We start from the raw sequence: 15756 nt of genomic DNA, 5'->3' as shown, positions 1-15756 counted from the left end.
TTAATCGTCAGCATTATGGTGGGGATTTCAAAACACAGCAGCATAAAGTGCCAGCATCCAAAACGACTAAAGTATAATTTTCATTAGAAACTTAATGGCTATCCGGGTATGTTTTTAACAGTAGATCGAGCCTTCGTTTACTGCATCCATGTTAAAACAGAATATACAGACGAATGCATTCTATTTTGTTAAATTTGACGAAGGTCCGATGCAAATATGAAAATGGACCAAGTCTGACCATGTTTCATTAAACTCAGAATTTACATGAAATAAAATTTAACCCTTTTAAACATGATCATATGGGCATGACTATTGATTTTAAAAACTTTCTTCATTAAAGATACGAAAACACCCAGGGCACTACATTTTCAATGAATCTTTGTTTTTACTGGATGCGTACTTTTATCTGGGCAACGGAAGGCAAAGATTCCTTTGAAACACCGTGCTGAAACATGGTCAGAACCTTCTCATTTTCCTCATTAGTACAACTTCCGTAAAAAAAAACAGAAATCAAATTTTGACAATGGAATAAACCATGTTCACCCATGTAAACTGTCAAAATGTACGAAGTGTTGCTGTGAACAAAGTAATTGAATTACCGTTGTGGTAGGCCAAGTTTTTCTCCTGAACTATACATGTAGAAAGTGTCAAATGCATCCAATTTAAATTCCTAATTTCCTCCAATATAGCACAGACGGTGAACCCCGGGCCCGAAAGGGAGACACAGAGGGAACGATGCCCTTCTCCCCTGACTGTTCTCTAGTTCCCTAGTTCCCGATGTACCCCCTACTCTCCCTTCTCTCTAAAAATGCAGTTTAACGTCCGAAACATGCCACAACCAAGAAGTAGTTCAATGTCTGTGCAGTATTTACAGTACATGCAGCCGAGTAATAGAGCTGCCAAACAAAGCGAAACAGTATTTTCATCGTTGCGTCCCTTCCCCTTCGAGATAGTTGGAAAATGAACTAATTTTGGTAGACTAAGCCTTCATATATTGCTTTAACTTGTCTACGATTGATGCTACAGACTCAGATTCTTTAAAAACTAGCCAAAAACTTCTTAATTGTATAGGTCTTGGAAGTGGACTAAATAAATGTCCGAGAAGGTTCTTCAGTAACGCCTCAGGTACTTAAAACGCGACGTCTGCTGATTCAAACGGTGACTGTGTAAGCTGAGTAGAAGAGATTCCCTGTCAATACATAGTAATACTTAGTTAAATTACACGTTAACTGACCGAGCCCAGTCCAAATCAGTTATCATCACACCACTGTGCCCGCACCTGTGCACAGGTGTTTGTAAATTTGGTTTCGCTAATTTGTGATAGGTTTGAGATGCCACCTTGAGCGTCAGCGAGACAGGTGTTGCAGGCATGCGTCGCGTGCAGGTGACAGTGTATGATTTGACACACATACCGAGAAAAAGTACTTACATTTCACAGATAAACACCCCTAAAATTGAATACAACGTATTTCGCCACGGCCACATAACATCTCTAGTATTTATAAAGGTTATTAAGATTCCTTGAAGTTCCATCTTGTTTCCTCAAGTTATTTTTAAATCGGTATCATCCACTCTTGTAAAAAGTTTAGGAATGACCTTTCAGCAAAATTCTAAATCGGCCAATTGTCGTGAAATCACTCTCTACGCCTCAGCCTTCCCCTCTCCCCGAGTTAGCCAATCACAAATCGGGATCAGGATATCACAACGTAAGTAATCACTCCTCTCTCTCTGCGTGTATTAAAGAATAAAATATACATGTAACTCTCACTCAAGCTCTGAGCTACACAGTTACTAGAATTGTGCTCCCATTCAAAGCTGAAAACATGACAATTGTTCGTACATTAGTTGTGTTAGTTTTTATGCATGCATATATTTTTGCTGAAGAACTCATACAGCATGGCGGATTCGAAGAGGAAGGGTACACGGCGTTTTGGGACTGTACAAATTGCGACATGGCACGTGCACAAGACAGTCACGGAGGAATATATGCATTGAAAGTGGAAAACAGGTATGTGCATTTGATGTAGCTTAAACATTGTGTAGACAGAAAAATTGTTAGCTTTTTCTTTTTAATTAAAAACACGTATACTTGTTTTTCTCGTACCCTCTAGCAGGATGGCAGATATTATAGGCACACTTTCCTCATTTCTCAGAGAACAGAATGGCCGTCTCTTTATCTAAAGACATCTGTGAATATCTAGTGAAAAATCAATCTGTGGCCCTTGTATTTTTCTCGCAGAACCGTAAATAACATGGGGTTCTAGGATCTTTAAAAAGACATCCTTAAATGACATAGAACTGTTTTTAGCTTTAAACGCCTATTTGTAAATTTGGTTAAAACTATACCACGCGGTTTAATAGTTAGATTTGCAGTGCCTCCGCAGTGTCTCTATGATGATAGAGTGATCGTATAGCTGTGTATATACTGCATAGAGAACATTTTTATTCGAAACAAAGTAATTATAAGTTCTACATAAATGTAGTCATACAAAATTCATTAGTATTATAATATCCATAAGTGTGAGCCAATAAGTAGGCCTAAACAACTGTAATATCCACTACTGAATACTGAGCATTGGCTTTTATTAGAAAAGCTTAGTACCTGCCTAAGTGACTTTACAAACCCAAAACCTGTATAAGAAGCAATCAAGGATGGAAAATTATAAACGTATAAATTGACCAAAAGACGTAAAGAGGGTTATGTCACTGGGAGACAGTGCATGTGAAATATCTGCTGAAAGCGACATGTTACGGGGCCCTGAATGACAGGGTAATTTAATAGAGGCTACTTTAAGTAATACCGAAAGGAGAAGTCATTAACTTGCAATCTTTGACACGAGGTCTATAGAATTTTTAATTTTTACTAAGTATTTTTGCACTGAGACTGACAAGTAGACTGTCAACTACTGTATGTTTTTGTTTACAACTGCGTTTCTGCTTATACCACTTCGTGATTACTATATGCCAGCATTTAATATTTAATATTAATGATCAGTTATGTTAGGCCTATGCCCTTGTGAAAAATGAAAATGTGAAGAACTTGCCAAAACCGAAACAGATATATTACATCCGCATAGTAGGCGATAAATGTGAAAGCGGCGTATTAACCCTTACTACAACTAGAAAAGCACTCCGAGAACGCAGACCTCCGCCAAGGCAGCGATTTTTTATTATTATTGATTATTGATTGATTATTGATCCGGATCACCACCAAAAACTAATCACTGCTAAGTTAACCCATTTCCCACCTGCCCTGAAAATTTCATCAAAACCGGTCCATAACTTTTGGAGTTATGTTGATGACAAACAGACAGAAAGACAGACAGGGGTGAAATCATAACTTCCTTGGCGGAGGTAATAATAAATGCGAGAGCGCTGGTAGTGAGAAATTTAACTCGAAAGAGTCAGTTTAATTTTAAGTAAATGTTCTGATAACTTGTTTCTGTCCATTTGCCTTCACTGTCGCCGTCCCTTTCCTCTGTCTTACACATTTGTTCACCTTATAACTGCCAAAAGGTAATTTGTTTTCCTTTAATTTACTCAATAAAATGTAGAATGCAGGAATCAGTGCAAAAATCAGCATGATCGGATTGTTTTTACAAAGGTTATTGAATTTTTACTGATTTTTATTCATGAATGCGTCGTTCGCCTCGTAAGTGAGAAATCGTATTTTTGTTTTACTTAAGATTCAGTAAGGAGCTTCATATGATAAAAACGACAGGTTGATTATGAAAGTCACCATCATCGGTTTGTTTTCACGAATATTTTTTCATATACAGTATATCGCAATGTTTATGCGAATCTTGTTTGTTTAACTTAAAATTTAATTGATTAAAAGGCAGGCCAAATTAAAAAATCAGCATGTGCGATTAGTTAGGACTAGATGTCTAAGTGTATCTTCATGTGTATTTGCCAGCTTGGCTGACTAGTCGTTAAATACAGAAACTGGCTTCGTTCGTGTGAGATGATACACCGTCACCTGAAAGACATATGCCATAACACTAAGAGCGTCAGCTGTTGCGATTGCTTGCGATTATTATTTCCGTATTTCTTAGGATAAAGTGCGTGTAAGGCGTTGAATATGTAAAGAAACTTGTTGATCTAGATGATTTTAGTGGGGGTGTCGCACTTGTGACGCACTCCCTCCGTGCGTTAGATTTTGTTCGCAAGTTGAGAGGGTGTGCGCCGTATTCAACACGCAAGGGCACAAGCTCCTTCATTGCTTGCGACGTGCGTCTGAGATCACGCTTTTTTCCCCATGGTACCTTAAAAATCGCACATCTTAATTGCTAACTCCTTGCAAACTCCTTGCGAGGTGAGCAAGTTACACTTGCGTTTCGCTGTTCGCCAAGAATTCGTAGAATTTCCTAGACATGTCCAACATCCTCCGTATGTACTTAAGCCTGGGGCACAACCCAACGTACGGCTGCTACGTGTGATCTACGGACCAAAAAAATGGGGAAAACTTGGGATTTCGTGCGTGAGGAGCGCGTCCATCGTGCGGCTTTTAGACACCGCGTAGACACCACGTGGAAAATTTTCGACATGATCAACAGCCGCTGCGTGCGGTCTACGAAATCTCAAAAAAAAAAAAAAAAAAAAAAAAAAAAAAAAAAATAATAATAATAATAAAAATAAAATAAAATAAAATAAAATAAAATAAAAATAAAATAAAATAAAAAATGGAACACGTTTGCCTGTCGTACGGGACACGCGAGTAAATTCTTTTTTCCCCACTGCGATTGGGTGGCTACGATTCGTGCGATGCACGTGGTTAAGGCACACGATACACGTACTTATTTCTTGCTCACTCCGTGCTCACTCCACACTTCCACGCGCCCACCGTGTAGACCACCGGAGCTCGTGCATGTTGAGTGAGTAGTGGTCACTCCTTGAGCATGGACCGTGGGTTTAAAAGGAGGAGCTTGCACGAAAAAGCATCCTTTTCAGCCTCGGATTTCTAGTTTGAAAAATGCTTTAAAAGACAACATCTTTGACCAGTGCTGCGGATATATTGATCTCCTTAAACATGCACTGTTCTTTAACCCTCCCAAAAACATCTCAACACGCAATACTCGCATGCAAAGGACGAGCAACAACCGTAGGAAGTCAGCAAGACTGCCCTATGTTCACTTGCGTTGCCCTTGCGTTTCCCTTGCGTTGCTCGTACTCTTAGTACGGATAACGTACGTAGTGCACGATGCTTGTACTTAGAATGCACGGGGCACGCGGGACACTTGCAAAATCCCGTCAGGCGCAGCAGATACCTCTGACGTGCGGAGCTTGTGCTTCTCACGTACTTTTCACGCATTTTCTTCAAGCGCACTCCTTGCAATCACCAATTACTTGATTCGTTCCCTGCGATCTAGCTACGCCCAGCCAGACGAGAGGAACCTAAAAAAAAAAAAAAAAAAAAAAAAAGGCTGTATGCGAACTCGAATTTTCGTAAGAAGGACTTGTGTGGCATGTCTAGCGCTATATTTATTTCAGTATCGGATCAATGCCGTGCGGTTTATTGCCACCCGTTTATTCTGTATATTTTTTAAATGCTAACACAGGACAGATGAAAGTGCTGGACCACATCAAACAGTAAATGTTACTAGGAATGCTTTCTATGGGGCCGAATCCTATGTCAAGCTGCTGACTGACGAAGAGGGGTCGGTTCATACTAGATTAGAGCTGTTTACAAAGATCGCCTACACAGATGGTAAGTTGTTATTAATGCAACTGGTCATCTGATCACATCGTTCATGTACAGATACAAGTGTGTTAGTTGTGACGTTCATTGCGTTTGCTATTGCAATACATTACATAGACAACGCTTGCATTTTTATCTCTTAATTGTGCAACCATTTTCTGATTTAAAGGAACAAAAGAAAGTAGAAAAATCGGCAATGGCCCTTATATGACAACGGCAGAAGGTTGGAAGAAACTTGGAGGCGTGTTCAGGGCACCTGAGAAAGGTAAAGTCGGTCATTTGTCACTAAACCTCGGTATAAATAGTTGTGTAAATTAATGCCATATTTACCCATGTGTGCAAGAAAAGACAGACAAATAAATTCTGTCTAGCTCTGTGATGTGAAAATCAATTTCTTCTTTCCCGTCCATGTATAAAACAATGCACCGTTACGTCAATTAATGAACTATGATTTTATACTTAAAGTGATAACTGAACTTTTTAATCCATCCTTTCAGACATAGATGACTTAAAAATCTATTTCAAAGGCCCGGGCCCGTCAGTGTCCTTCTTACTTGACAGCGTCTCTCTGAAGTTAATTCCAGAAATGAGTGATAATTGGAAAGAAGAAGCTAACGAAACAATTCAGCAAATCAGAATGGCTGATATTAACCTCGAGTAAGGCTTTTATTACATGAAATCAATTGTAGTAGACAATGTGGTCGTAAAATAGGAAATTATTGTACACTTCTTTTCGTTTCCCGATACGAAGAAGCTTCCAAATATTGTATTAAAAATATTCATAAGAATTTGTTGAATATTTATTTATTCATTTATTTTGTTTTCAGAGTGTTCATAGGAGATGAATACGAATTAAGTGACGTAGAAGTGAGGGTAAGATTAGGATTTTTCTTGTTATCATGTTATCCCGCCCATCCGTGGATACTTTTGCACGTCCGCAGGTCCGTTTTATTTGCCAAAGATTTGGGTGAGGAAGTTGAATCGACGGGGATTGATAGACCTGTCATCAGGAATGCATCGTGCTGCATGGGTCCTTAGGAATTATAGTTTGACTGGGGATGGGACTGTCCGTGGGGTTTTATGATACTATCTTTTCACATAAAAATAATTTCATCGATACTTAAATTAAATAGCCACACAAGAAAAAATTGCTGATGTTTATTATCAATAAACATTACCCAGACTGTGACATTGGAGATGGAGCCCCTGGGTGCGAGGATATGCCATGGCTACCCATTGACAACACCTAGTTTTATAAGGCAACTAATCCAGCAGCCTGCATACAAGTTAATCATAATGATATCTTTATTAACAACGAAAAAAAACTAAACAAAATTTTTTTTTTCTTAAAAATTTGGAGGTCATTTTCACTTGCAGGTAGATCAAGTAAGAAGCAAATTTCCAATCGGGGCAATGGTCAAGGCAGACAGGATTCTTGATGAAAACGACAATAAGTACCGTGAATTTGTGAGCGAGACGTTTGAGTGGATCACGATAGCCAACGCTTTGAAATGGAGGTTAATGCAACGGGAAGAGGTACGAAAAAGAAGTTAAAAAATATAGTCTGTTAAAATTGAAACAATTTTAACGAAAATTACCAAAAGCAAATGTTCAATTCTGCAATCGGTCACTATATACAGTGATTTTTTTTTTTATTGCAAGGATTTGCTGGACTACGAAAAACCCAATCAAACGGTTGATTGGCTTGTGGAAAAGGGGTAAGGATGAATATCTGATATCGTTTGATCGAGGTACTGGACTGATAGTAGTGTTATTTCAATAAATGTCTTACATACATTTTCTTACATTTTTCTCTATTTAAATGGAAGACATTGACATTACAGTGTTGTCATTAGATTTCATCGATGATGATTATGAATATCTTAGTTCCACTAATTGGTGTGGCTAACTTTTTCTGAACTCTTCCAGCAAAGAAATACGAGGACACAATGTTTTTTGGGGTGTTCCGAAAAATGTTCCAGAGTGGCTGAAAGACAAGTCAGCAGAAGAAGTTAAAAAACATGTGGACGACCGGTTAAAGGGGGTCGTTCAGGCATTTAAAGGGAGGTAAGCGTTTAGATTTCACTCTTGTTAATAGTTACATTTTTCTCGAGACATTTTTAAGTTAACTATTTTATATGCAATCAGACGTAGGTTCTATTCACCTTATTTGGAATTGTGTCATGATGCTTAGTTTATTTTATGGTGAAAATATTGTTGAACACTAAAGTGTTCATAAGGTGTCTCATTTGGAGAAAATAATTGATTCTTAAAAAAAATTCTCTGCCTTTTAACATTTTTAACTTTTATGGAAAACATTTCGTATACATAGATTGGCCCACTGGGATGTAAACAATGAATTCATCGCTGGACACGGAGACTGGTACGAACAAAAAACTGGAGACAGGTTCCTTACAGAGAAAATGTTTCAGAATATCTCTGTCATTGACTCTGACGTGAAACTGTTTTTTAACGAGTTTAACGTAATAAACGGAGGAGCTTCTACGGACGTAAGTACAAAAATCAACATTTGGTATGATCTCGAGTAATTTAATAGAGGCCATTTGTTTGGACTTTTAAAAAGATATTTAAAATTTTTTCTAGTAAGTGTAGACCCATGGTCATTTTAGTGTGTTATTGTCCACTAAAACACACGGATTTCTGGGCTTCACTGTCCAGAAAGCTCTTGTTTAGTTTATGATGATATATGCCACTGACTTATTTCCTGAATTTCCAGGCCCTTGTTGACATGGCAGAGCAATACAAGGCTAAAGGTCTTCCTCTGTATGGTATTGGAACACAAGGCCATCTTAAAAACACTGGATACCCAGACATTCTAAGGATTAAGGTATTGAAAATATCTCACCAGCCTCACTTGTGATGATTTCCATGCATTGAAAAATGTACGACAGATTCCTTCTTTTAACATTTATGTTTCAGGAATTCCTTGCAACAAAACTGATTTTTCCATATTGCAAACCGACACATGTTTTGATTTGATTAAAGACACGATTTTCAATTATTTTTCATTGTATCCCAAGGTAAACCTTGACAAACTAGCCACGACTGGTCTCCCAGTTTGGATCACGGAGCTGGACACACCGGCTGTCGATATAAACGACAGAGGAGACTACTATACAGATGTGCTGACGTACCTGTACAGTCACCATGCGGTGGAAGGAATCATAATATGGCTGTGGCACGATGACGAAAATATGAGGAAGAATTACACAAATCTGGCAGGGGGGCTTGGTAATGATTTCCAGGTAATGTTTTCTGTTGCAGCTGAATAGTATTATTACCTACGACAATTTGCCGGTGCCGTGGTTATGTATATTTGTTATCGTTAGTGGGTTTGTGAGTTTGTCTGTGTACATCATTAGTAAGGAACAGATTTTGATAAAATTTTCGGGATATGGTACAGATGGCCCAAGGAGGATTGATTACATTTTTAAAAGTGATGATCCATTGATTAATTAAGAAATTAATTTGTCAATTAATAATGTACACATTTTGATGTTATTTACAGGATAGGTCACAAATGGGCCAAGAAAGAAATGCTTAGATTTTGGTGACGGTCCATTGATTAATTCATTAATCAACTAATAATAAAATTTTCAGGATTAGAAGGGGCCAATTTCATTAAATTTTCAGGATAGTTCAGATATGTTCTAAGGAAGAAAGGATCAAACTTTGGTGATGATCCATAAATTAATAAATTAATTATGACTTAATTATTTGTCTTGGTGAAAGTTGCTCAGTCGGAGTGCTTTTCTGCTTGTTGAATGTGATACTACTACTACTACTACTACGGAAAACCGTATATGCCTCAACGTTTTATCCAGCCACTTAGTCAGATACTGGTACTAGTAGTGAATTGTGCCCCCCCCCCCTCTTCTTCTGATGATAGTTTTCCACTGTATCAGTCAATATGAGCGGGTAGCCTAAATACGCTGGACAGCATTTTTTACTTGGGGTATCAGTGCTGTTAACAAATTGTAAAAATGAAAGCAACTTTGTTACAATTTGTACCATTAGATTTAATTAGGACATTATAATTCTATCTTCTCTATACTTAATACTTCTAAAGTTTGGGTTCTTTTCTTTTTTAATCACCCAATGTAATTTAATCAATTCTCTTTTTTTGATTCAGTTGAATGATGCAGGGATCAGGGTTCAAAACCTTTTAAGGAAGACATTGCGAACTAACAAAGTTATCAAGCCGACTTCCCAGTTGAGTACCATGGCAGTAAGGGGTAAGACTAGTTTTTTTTTTTCATTTCTCTGATTTGCCTCTCACTTTCTCAATATAAATTACATGATTAAAGAGGGCAATACAGGTTTCTTTCTAGATCTGTGTATAAAGAAGCACAGGACTGGTGAATCAGTAATTTGCCAAATTTGGGGGGGCGGGGGGGGGGGGGGGCGGCACAAACTAGGTTCACTTCACTCAATAAATACTAGAGGATCAGAGAGGCGATACCGCCTCCGAATATTGTACCACCAGCTGGAGCAAGCGCATTCGTATAGACCCCCACATACACAAAATAAGGGGTGCAGCCACCAGTCTTGTGCTTGACAAGCTGTAAAAATGCAATCAACAAGAATTTTCAAAATATGCAAAAAATATATATAACTAAAAATGGTGCAATCAAAGTTAAGTTCATTGTAAGGTAGGTCAAAGGTCAATTTCAAGGTCACAGTAAATTGCCAGTATATGACTTCCTATCCAACTTCAATAGTAACTATGGACCTATCTCTGCCAGTTTTGGAGATAAAAGGGAAGCAAAATTTGCAAAGTTCAGTTCATGGTGAAAAGTAGGTCAAAGGTCAATTTCAAGGTCACAGTAAGATTGCCAGTATATGACTTCCTATTCAACTTCAATAGTAACTATGGACCTATCTCTGCCAGTTTTGGAGATAAAAGGGAAGCAAAATTTGCAAAGTTCAGTTCATGGTGAAAAGTAGGTCAAAGGTCAATTTCAAGGTCACATTTAGATTGCCAGTATATGACTTCCTATTCAACTTCAATAGTAACTATGGACCTATCTCTGCCAGTTTTGGAGATAAAAGGGAAGCAAAATTTGCAAAGTTCAGTTCATGGTGAAAAGAAGGTCAAAGGTCAATTTCAAGGTCACAGTAAAATTGCCAGTATATGACTTCCTATGCAAGTTCAATAGTAACTATGGACCTATCTCTGCCAGTTTTGGAGATAAAAGGGAAGCAAATTTTGCAAAGTTCAGTTCAAGGTGAAAAGTAGGTCAAAGGTCAATTTCAAGGTCACAGTAAAATTGCCAGTATATGACTTCCTATTCAAGTTCAATAGTAACTATGGACCTATCTCTGCCAGTTTTGGAGATAAAAGGGAAGCAAAATTTGCAAAGTTCAGTTCATGGTGATAAGTAGGTCAAAGGTCAATTTCAAGGTCACAGTAAGATTGCCAGTATATGACTTCCTATTCAACTTCAATAGTAACTATGGACCTATCTCTGCCAGTTTTGGAGATAAAAGGGAAGCAAAATTTGCAAAGTTCAGTTCATGGTGAAAAGTAGGTCAAAGGTCAATTTCAAGGTCACATTCAGATTGCCAGTATATGACTTCCTATTCAACTTCAATAGTAACTATGGACCTATCTCTGCCAGTTTTGGAGATAAAAGGGAAGCAAAATTTGCAAAGTTCAGTTCATGGTGAAAAGAAGGTCAAAGGTCAATTTCAAGGTCACAGTAAAATTGCCAGTATATGACTTCCTATGCAAGTTCAATAGTAACTATGGACCTATCTCTGCCAGTTTTGGAGATAAAAGGGAAGCAAATTTTGCAAAGTTCAGTTCAAGGTGAAAAGTAGGTCAAAGGTCAATTTCAAGGTCACAGTAAAATTGCCAGTATATGACTTCCTATTCAAGTTCAATAGTAACTATGGACCTATCTCTGCCAGTTTTGGAGATAAAAGGGAAGCAAAATTTGCAAAGTTCAGTTCATGGTGATAAGTAGGTCAAAGGTCAATTTCAAGGTCACATTTAGATTGCCAGTATATGACTTCCTATTCAACTTCAATAGTAACTATGGACCTATCTCTGCCAGTTTTGGAGATAAAAGGGAAGCAAAATTTGCAAAGTTCAGTTCATGGTGAAAAGAAGGTCAAAGGTCAATTTCAAGGTCACAGTAAAATTGCCAGTATATGACTTCCTATGCAAGTTCAATAGTAACTATGGACCTATCTCTGCCAGTTTTGGAGATAAAAGGGAAGCAAATTTTGCAAAGTTCAGTTCAAGGTGAAAAGTAGGTCAAAGGTCAATTTCAAGGTCACAGTAAAATTGCCAGTATATGACTTCCTATTCAAGTTCAATAGTAACTATGGACCTATCTCTGCCAGTTTTGGAGATAAAAGGGAAGCAAAATTTGCAAAGTTCAGTTCATGGTGATAAGTAGGTCAAAGGTCAATTTCAAGGTCACAGTAAGATTGCCAGTATATGACTTCCTATTCAACTTCAATAGTAACTATGGACCTATCTCTGCCAGTTTTGGAGATAAAAGGGAAGCAAAATTTGCAAAGTTCAGTTCATGGTGAAAAGTAGGTCAAAGGTCAATTTCAAGGTCACATTCAGATTGCCAGTATATGACTTCCTATTCAACTTCAATAGTAACTATGGACCTATCTCTGCCAGTTTTGGAGATAAAAGGGAAGCAAAATTTGCAAAGTTCAGTTCATGGTGAAAAGAAGGTCAAAGGTCAATTTCAAGGTCACAGTAAAATTGCCAGTATATGACTTCCTATGCAAGTTCAATAGTAACTATGGACCTATCTCTGCCAGTTTTGGAGATAAAAGGGAAGCAAATTTTGCAAAGTTCAGTTCAAGGTGAAAAGTAGGTCAAAGGTCAATTTCAAGGTCACAGTAAAATTGCCAGTATATGACTTCCTATTCAAGTTCAATAGTAACTATGGACCTATCTCTGCCAGTTTTGGAGATAAAAGGGAAGCAAAATTTGCAAAGTTCAGTTCATGGTGATAAGTAGGTCAAAGGTCAATTTCAAGGTCACAGTAAGATTGCCAGTATATGACTTCCTATTCAACTTCAATAGTAACTATGGACCTATCTCTGCCAGTTTTGGAGATAAAAGGGAAGCAAAATTTGCAAAGTTCAGTTCATGGTGAAAAGTAGGTCAAAGGTCAATGTCAAGGTCACAGTAAGATTGCCAGTATATGACTTCCTATTCAACTTCAATAGTAACTATGGACCTATCTCTGCCAGTTTTGGAGATATAAGGGACTAAATGTTATAATTTTGGAGTTACCATAATGTGCCATAAATTTCCTACAGAAAAAATTAATTAAAATAAAGAAAAGGTCATTTTGGTCAAAGTTCTTGAAATGGGAGGTTCTCTGAAGTTGCAGAAGTTTAAATTTGATAAAATAATGTCATTTTTGACCACAAGTTGTCTGCTTTGCCAAGCATTATGTTTTATTTTTCCGGAGTTCAAAATTTATTATCCATTACCGTACTGCACATTTTTACGGAAGCCGACTGGTGCCATATGTTGAAAAAAAAAAATTATCTCGAAATTTCGAGATAGCATTTTTTTTGTTCAAATTTCAAAATACTATCTCGAAATTTCGAGATAAATTTTTTTGCTCAAATATCAAAATGCTATCTCGAAATTTCGAGATAATTTTTTTTTTGTTCAAATTTCAAAATGCTATCTCGAAATTTCGAGATAAAAATTTTTTTTGTTCAAATTTCAAAATAGTATCTCGAAATTTCGAGATAATTTTTTTTTCTACATATGGCACCAGTCGGCTTCCGTACATTTTCCTTTCACCACCAATATGTACTTTCTGATACAGCGTAACTCGAAAACCGTATGGAATACAAAAAAACCGAGACCACTTCCAGTGTTGGGCTTTACATGCTCTACAAAATGCAAAAAAGAATGGGTCTCTAGCATTAACGGTTCCCGAATTAGAGACAGTTTTCAGTTTCGGTATCTTATGGCCGCTACTCCTGTGAAAATGCACCGATTGACCCCAAATTCACGGAGATGAAAGATGACCTGAAGGGTAACACTTTCCAATAATATTATTGGTTAAGTCTGTGTGGCGTCTGAATAACAGGGCAAAAAAATTTTTTTTCGTAAAAAATTTCATTTTTTTGAAAATTTTGACCCATTTGACCTTGAAGTAAAGGTCAAAGGTCAAATCCGAGGGTATATTTGAAATCTACACATATGACTTTTGGAAAGCCGTCTATAGAAATTTTTCCCGTAACTCCTTCTGTAGGGTAGATAATTAGCATTTAATTTTGCCATTTTTAGACAAGGGTGCATTGCAATGAGTGCCACACCCAGACCCCAATACCGACAAAGCCCAAATTTTACGTGGAACGAGTTGAGATTATAGGTGACCTAAATCCATGAGATGGGTACGGGGGCCCTTACCGTCTAAGAGGAGAAGCGGTAACGGTAACATGGCGGCGGAGCCGGCGGAACGGACCGGACGGGACCGAAACCATGTGTACCGCCAGCGCTAACGCTGGTGGTAAATTTTTTTGTTCAAATTTCAAAATAGTATCTCGAAATTTCGAGATAATTTTTTTTTCTACATATGGCACCAGTGGGCTTCCGTACATTTTCCTTTCACCACCAATATGTACTTTTTGATACAGCGTAACTCGAAAACCGTATGGAATACAAAAAAACCGAGACCACCTCCAGTGTTGGGCTTTACATGCTCTACAAAATGCAAAAAAGAATGGGTCTCTAGCATTAACGGTTCCCGAATTAGAGACAGTTTTCAGTTTCGGTATCTTATGGCCGCTACTCCTGTGAAAATGCACCGATTGACCCCAAATTCACGGAGATGAAAGATGACCTGAAGGGTAACACTTTCCAATAATATTATTGGTTAAGTCTGTGTGGTGTCTGAATAACAGGGCAAAAAATTTTTTTTTCGTAAAAAATTTCATTTTTTTGAAAATTTTGGCCCATTTGACCTTGAAGTAAAGGTCGAAGGTCAAATCCGAGGGTATATTTGAAATCTACACATATGACTTTTGGAAAGCCGTCTGTAGAAATTTTTCCCGTAACTCCTTCCGTAGGGTAGATAATTAGCATTTAATTTTGCCATTTTTGGACAAGGGTGCATTGCAATGAGTGCCACACCCAGACCCCAATACCGACAAAGCCCAAATTTTACGTGGAACGAGTTGAGATTATAGGTGACCTAAATCCATGAGATGGGTATGGGGGGCCTTACCGTCTAGGAGGAGAAGCGGTAACGGTAGCCGTCCGGCGGAGCCGGCGGAGCCGGCGGAGCCGGCGGAACGATCCGGACGAGACCGAAACCATGTGTACCGCCAGCGCTAACGCTGGTGGTACAATAAAACAGAAGACTATTCAAATTATAATGTGTCTTGATTTTGTACACATAGGCCTAAAATGTTTATTTTGTCTAGATAACTCAAGAGGCTTATAGTTACTTCTTACACAAGTTAATCATGAAGGCATTATTATCATTATTTATGGCATCTTTTGTATTTATAAGCTATATATAACAGTCACTTTTAGTGATGAGAGTATAGATCCTATAAGTTTGAAAATGTGTAACCATCCCTGGACTATATAATCCTTTCCTATGCTCCAGCCTTCATGGGGGACTACACCATAAAGGTGTTGCACAATGGAGAGACAGTTCTGGAGAAGATGGTCACAGTTGGAAAGGAAGGTGCAAATGTCAGCTTGCAAGCAGGGTCAGGACTGAGCTGTGTGAACAGATGGTCTGCACAATCCGGAGTTGGTAACGGGGAAACTGTGACAGTTCCATGTGATGATGGTGAAATCATGACAGGATGTTCCTCAAGAACTATTGTGAGTATTATTTAGAAAATATTTTGTCCATTTTTCAGTAAATTGCCTTTGTCTGACAAAGATTAAAGTAATATATATTACCAGAACATCTTTAGTTTAGCTTTTACTGTAACTACAAAAATAAGAGTAAAACATATTAATGATAATATAAGGTGAATAATTAAAAGAAAGATATGCCTGTTTTATTCAATTCCCAGTT

The 15756-nt window shown here is 37.8% G+C and overlaps 1 protein-coding gene across 1 annotated transcript in view; it reads left to right on the top strand.

Moving 5' to 3' along the window:
* Positions 1–1263: 1263 nt before the first annotated feature.
* The window catches only part of LOC106181604 (uncharacterized), a 16307-nt gene continuing 1814 nt past the window's right edge, over positions 1264–15756 (top strand). Inside the window, exons 1-14 of the mRNA XM_087001727.1 lie at positions 1264–1706; positions 1885–2008; positions 5559–5707; positions 5868–5963; positions 6196–6355; positions 6526–6571; positions 7076–7234; positions 7361–7416; positions 7628–7765; positions 8031–8208; positions 8436–8546; positions 8740–8964; positions 9852–9954; positions 15334–15557. Coding sequence (XP_086857853.1) covers positions 1592–1706; positions 1885–2008; positions 5559–5707; positions 5868–5963; positions 6196–6355; positions 6526–6571; positions 7076–7234; positions 7361–7416; positions 7628–7765; positions 8031–8208; positions 8436–8546; positions 8740–8964; positions 9852–9954; positions 15334–15557 — 1884 coding nt within the window. The 5' untranslated portion in view covers positions 1264–1591. The remainder of the gene's footprint in view (positions 1707–1884; positions 2009–5558; positions 5708–5867; positions 5964–6195; positions 6356–6525; positions 6572–7075; positions 7235–7360; positions 7417–7627; positions 7766–8030; positions 8209–8435; positions 8547–8739; positions 8965–9851; positions 9955–15333; positions 15558–15756) is intronic.

This window comes from Lingula anatina, chromosome 1 (genome assembly GCF_051362555.1).
Source record: "Lingula anatina isolate TDL-2025a chromosome 1, LinAna3.0, whole genome shotgun sequence".
NCBI classification, from domain to species: domain Eukaryota; kingdom Metazoa; phylum Brachiopoda; class Lingulata; order Lingulida; family Lingulidae; genus Lingula; species Lingula anatina.
The sequence above is the reverse complement of the archived record's forward strand: the minus strand, read 5'-3'. Positions and strand labels throughout refer to the sequence as shown.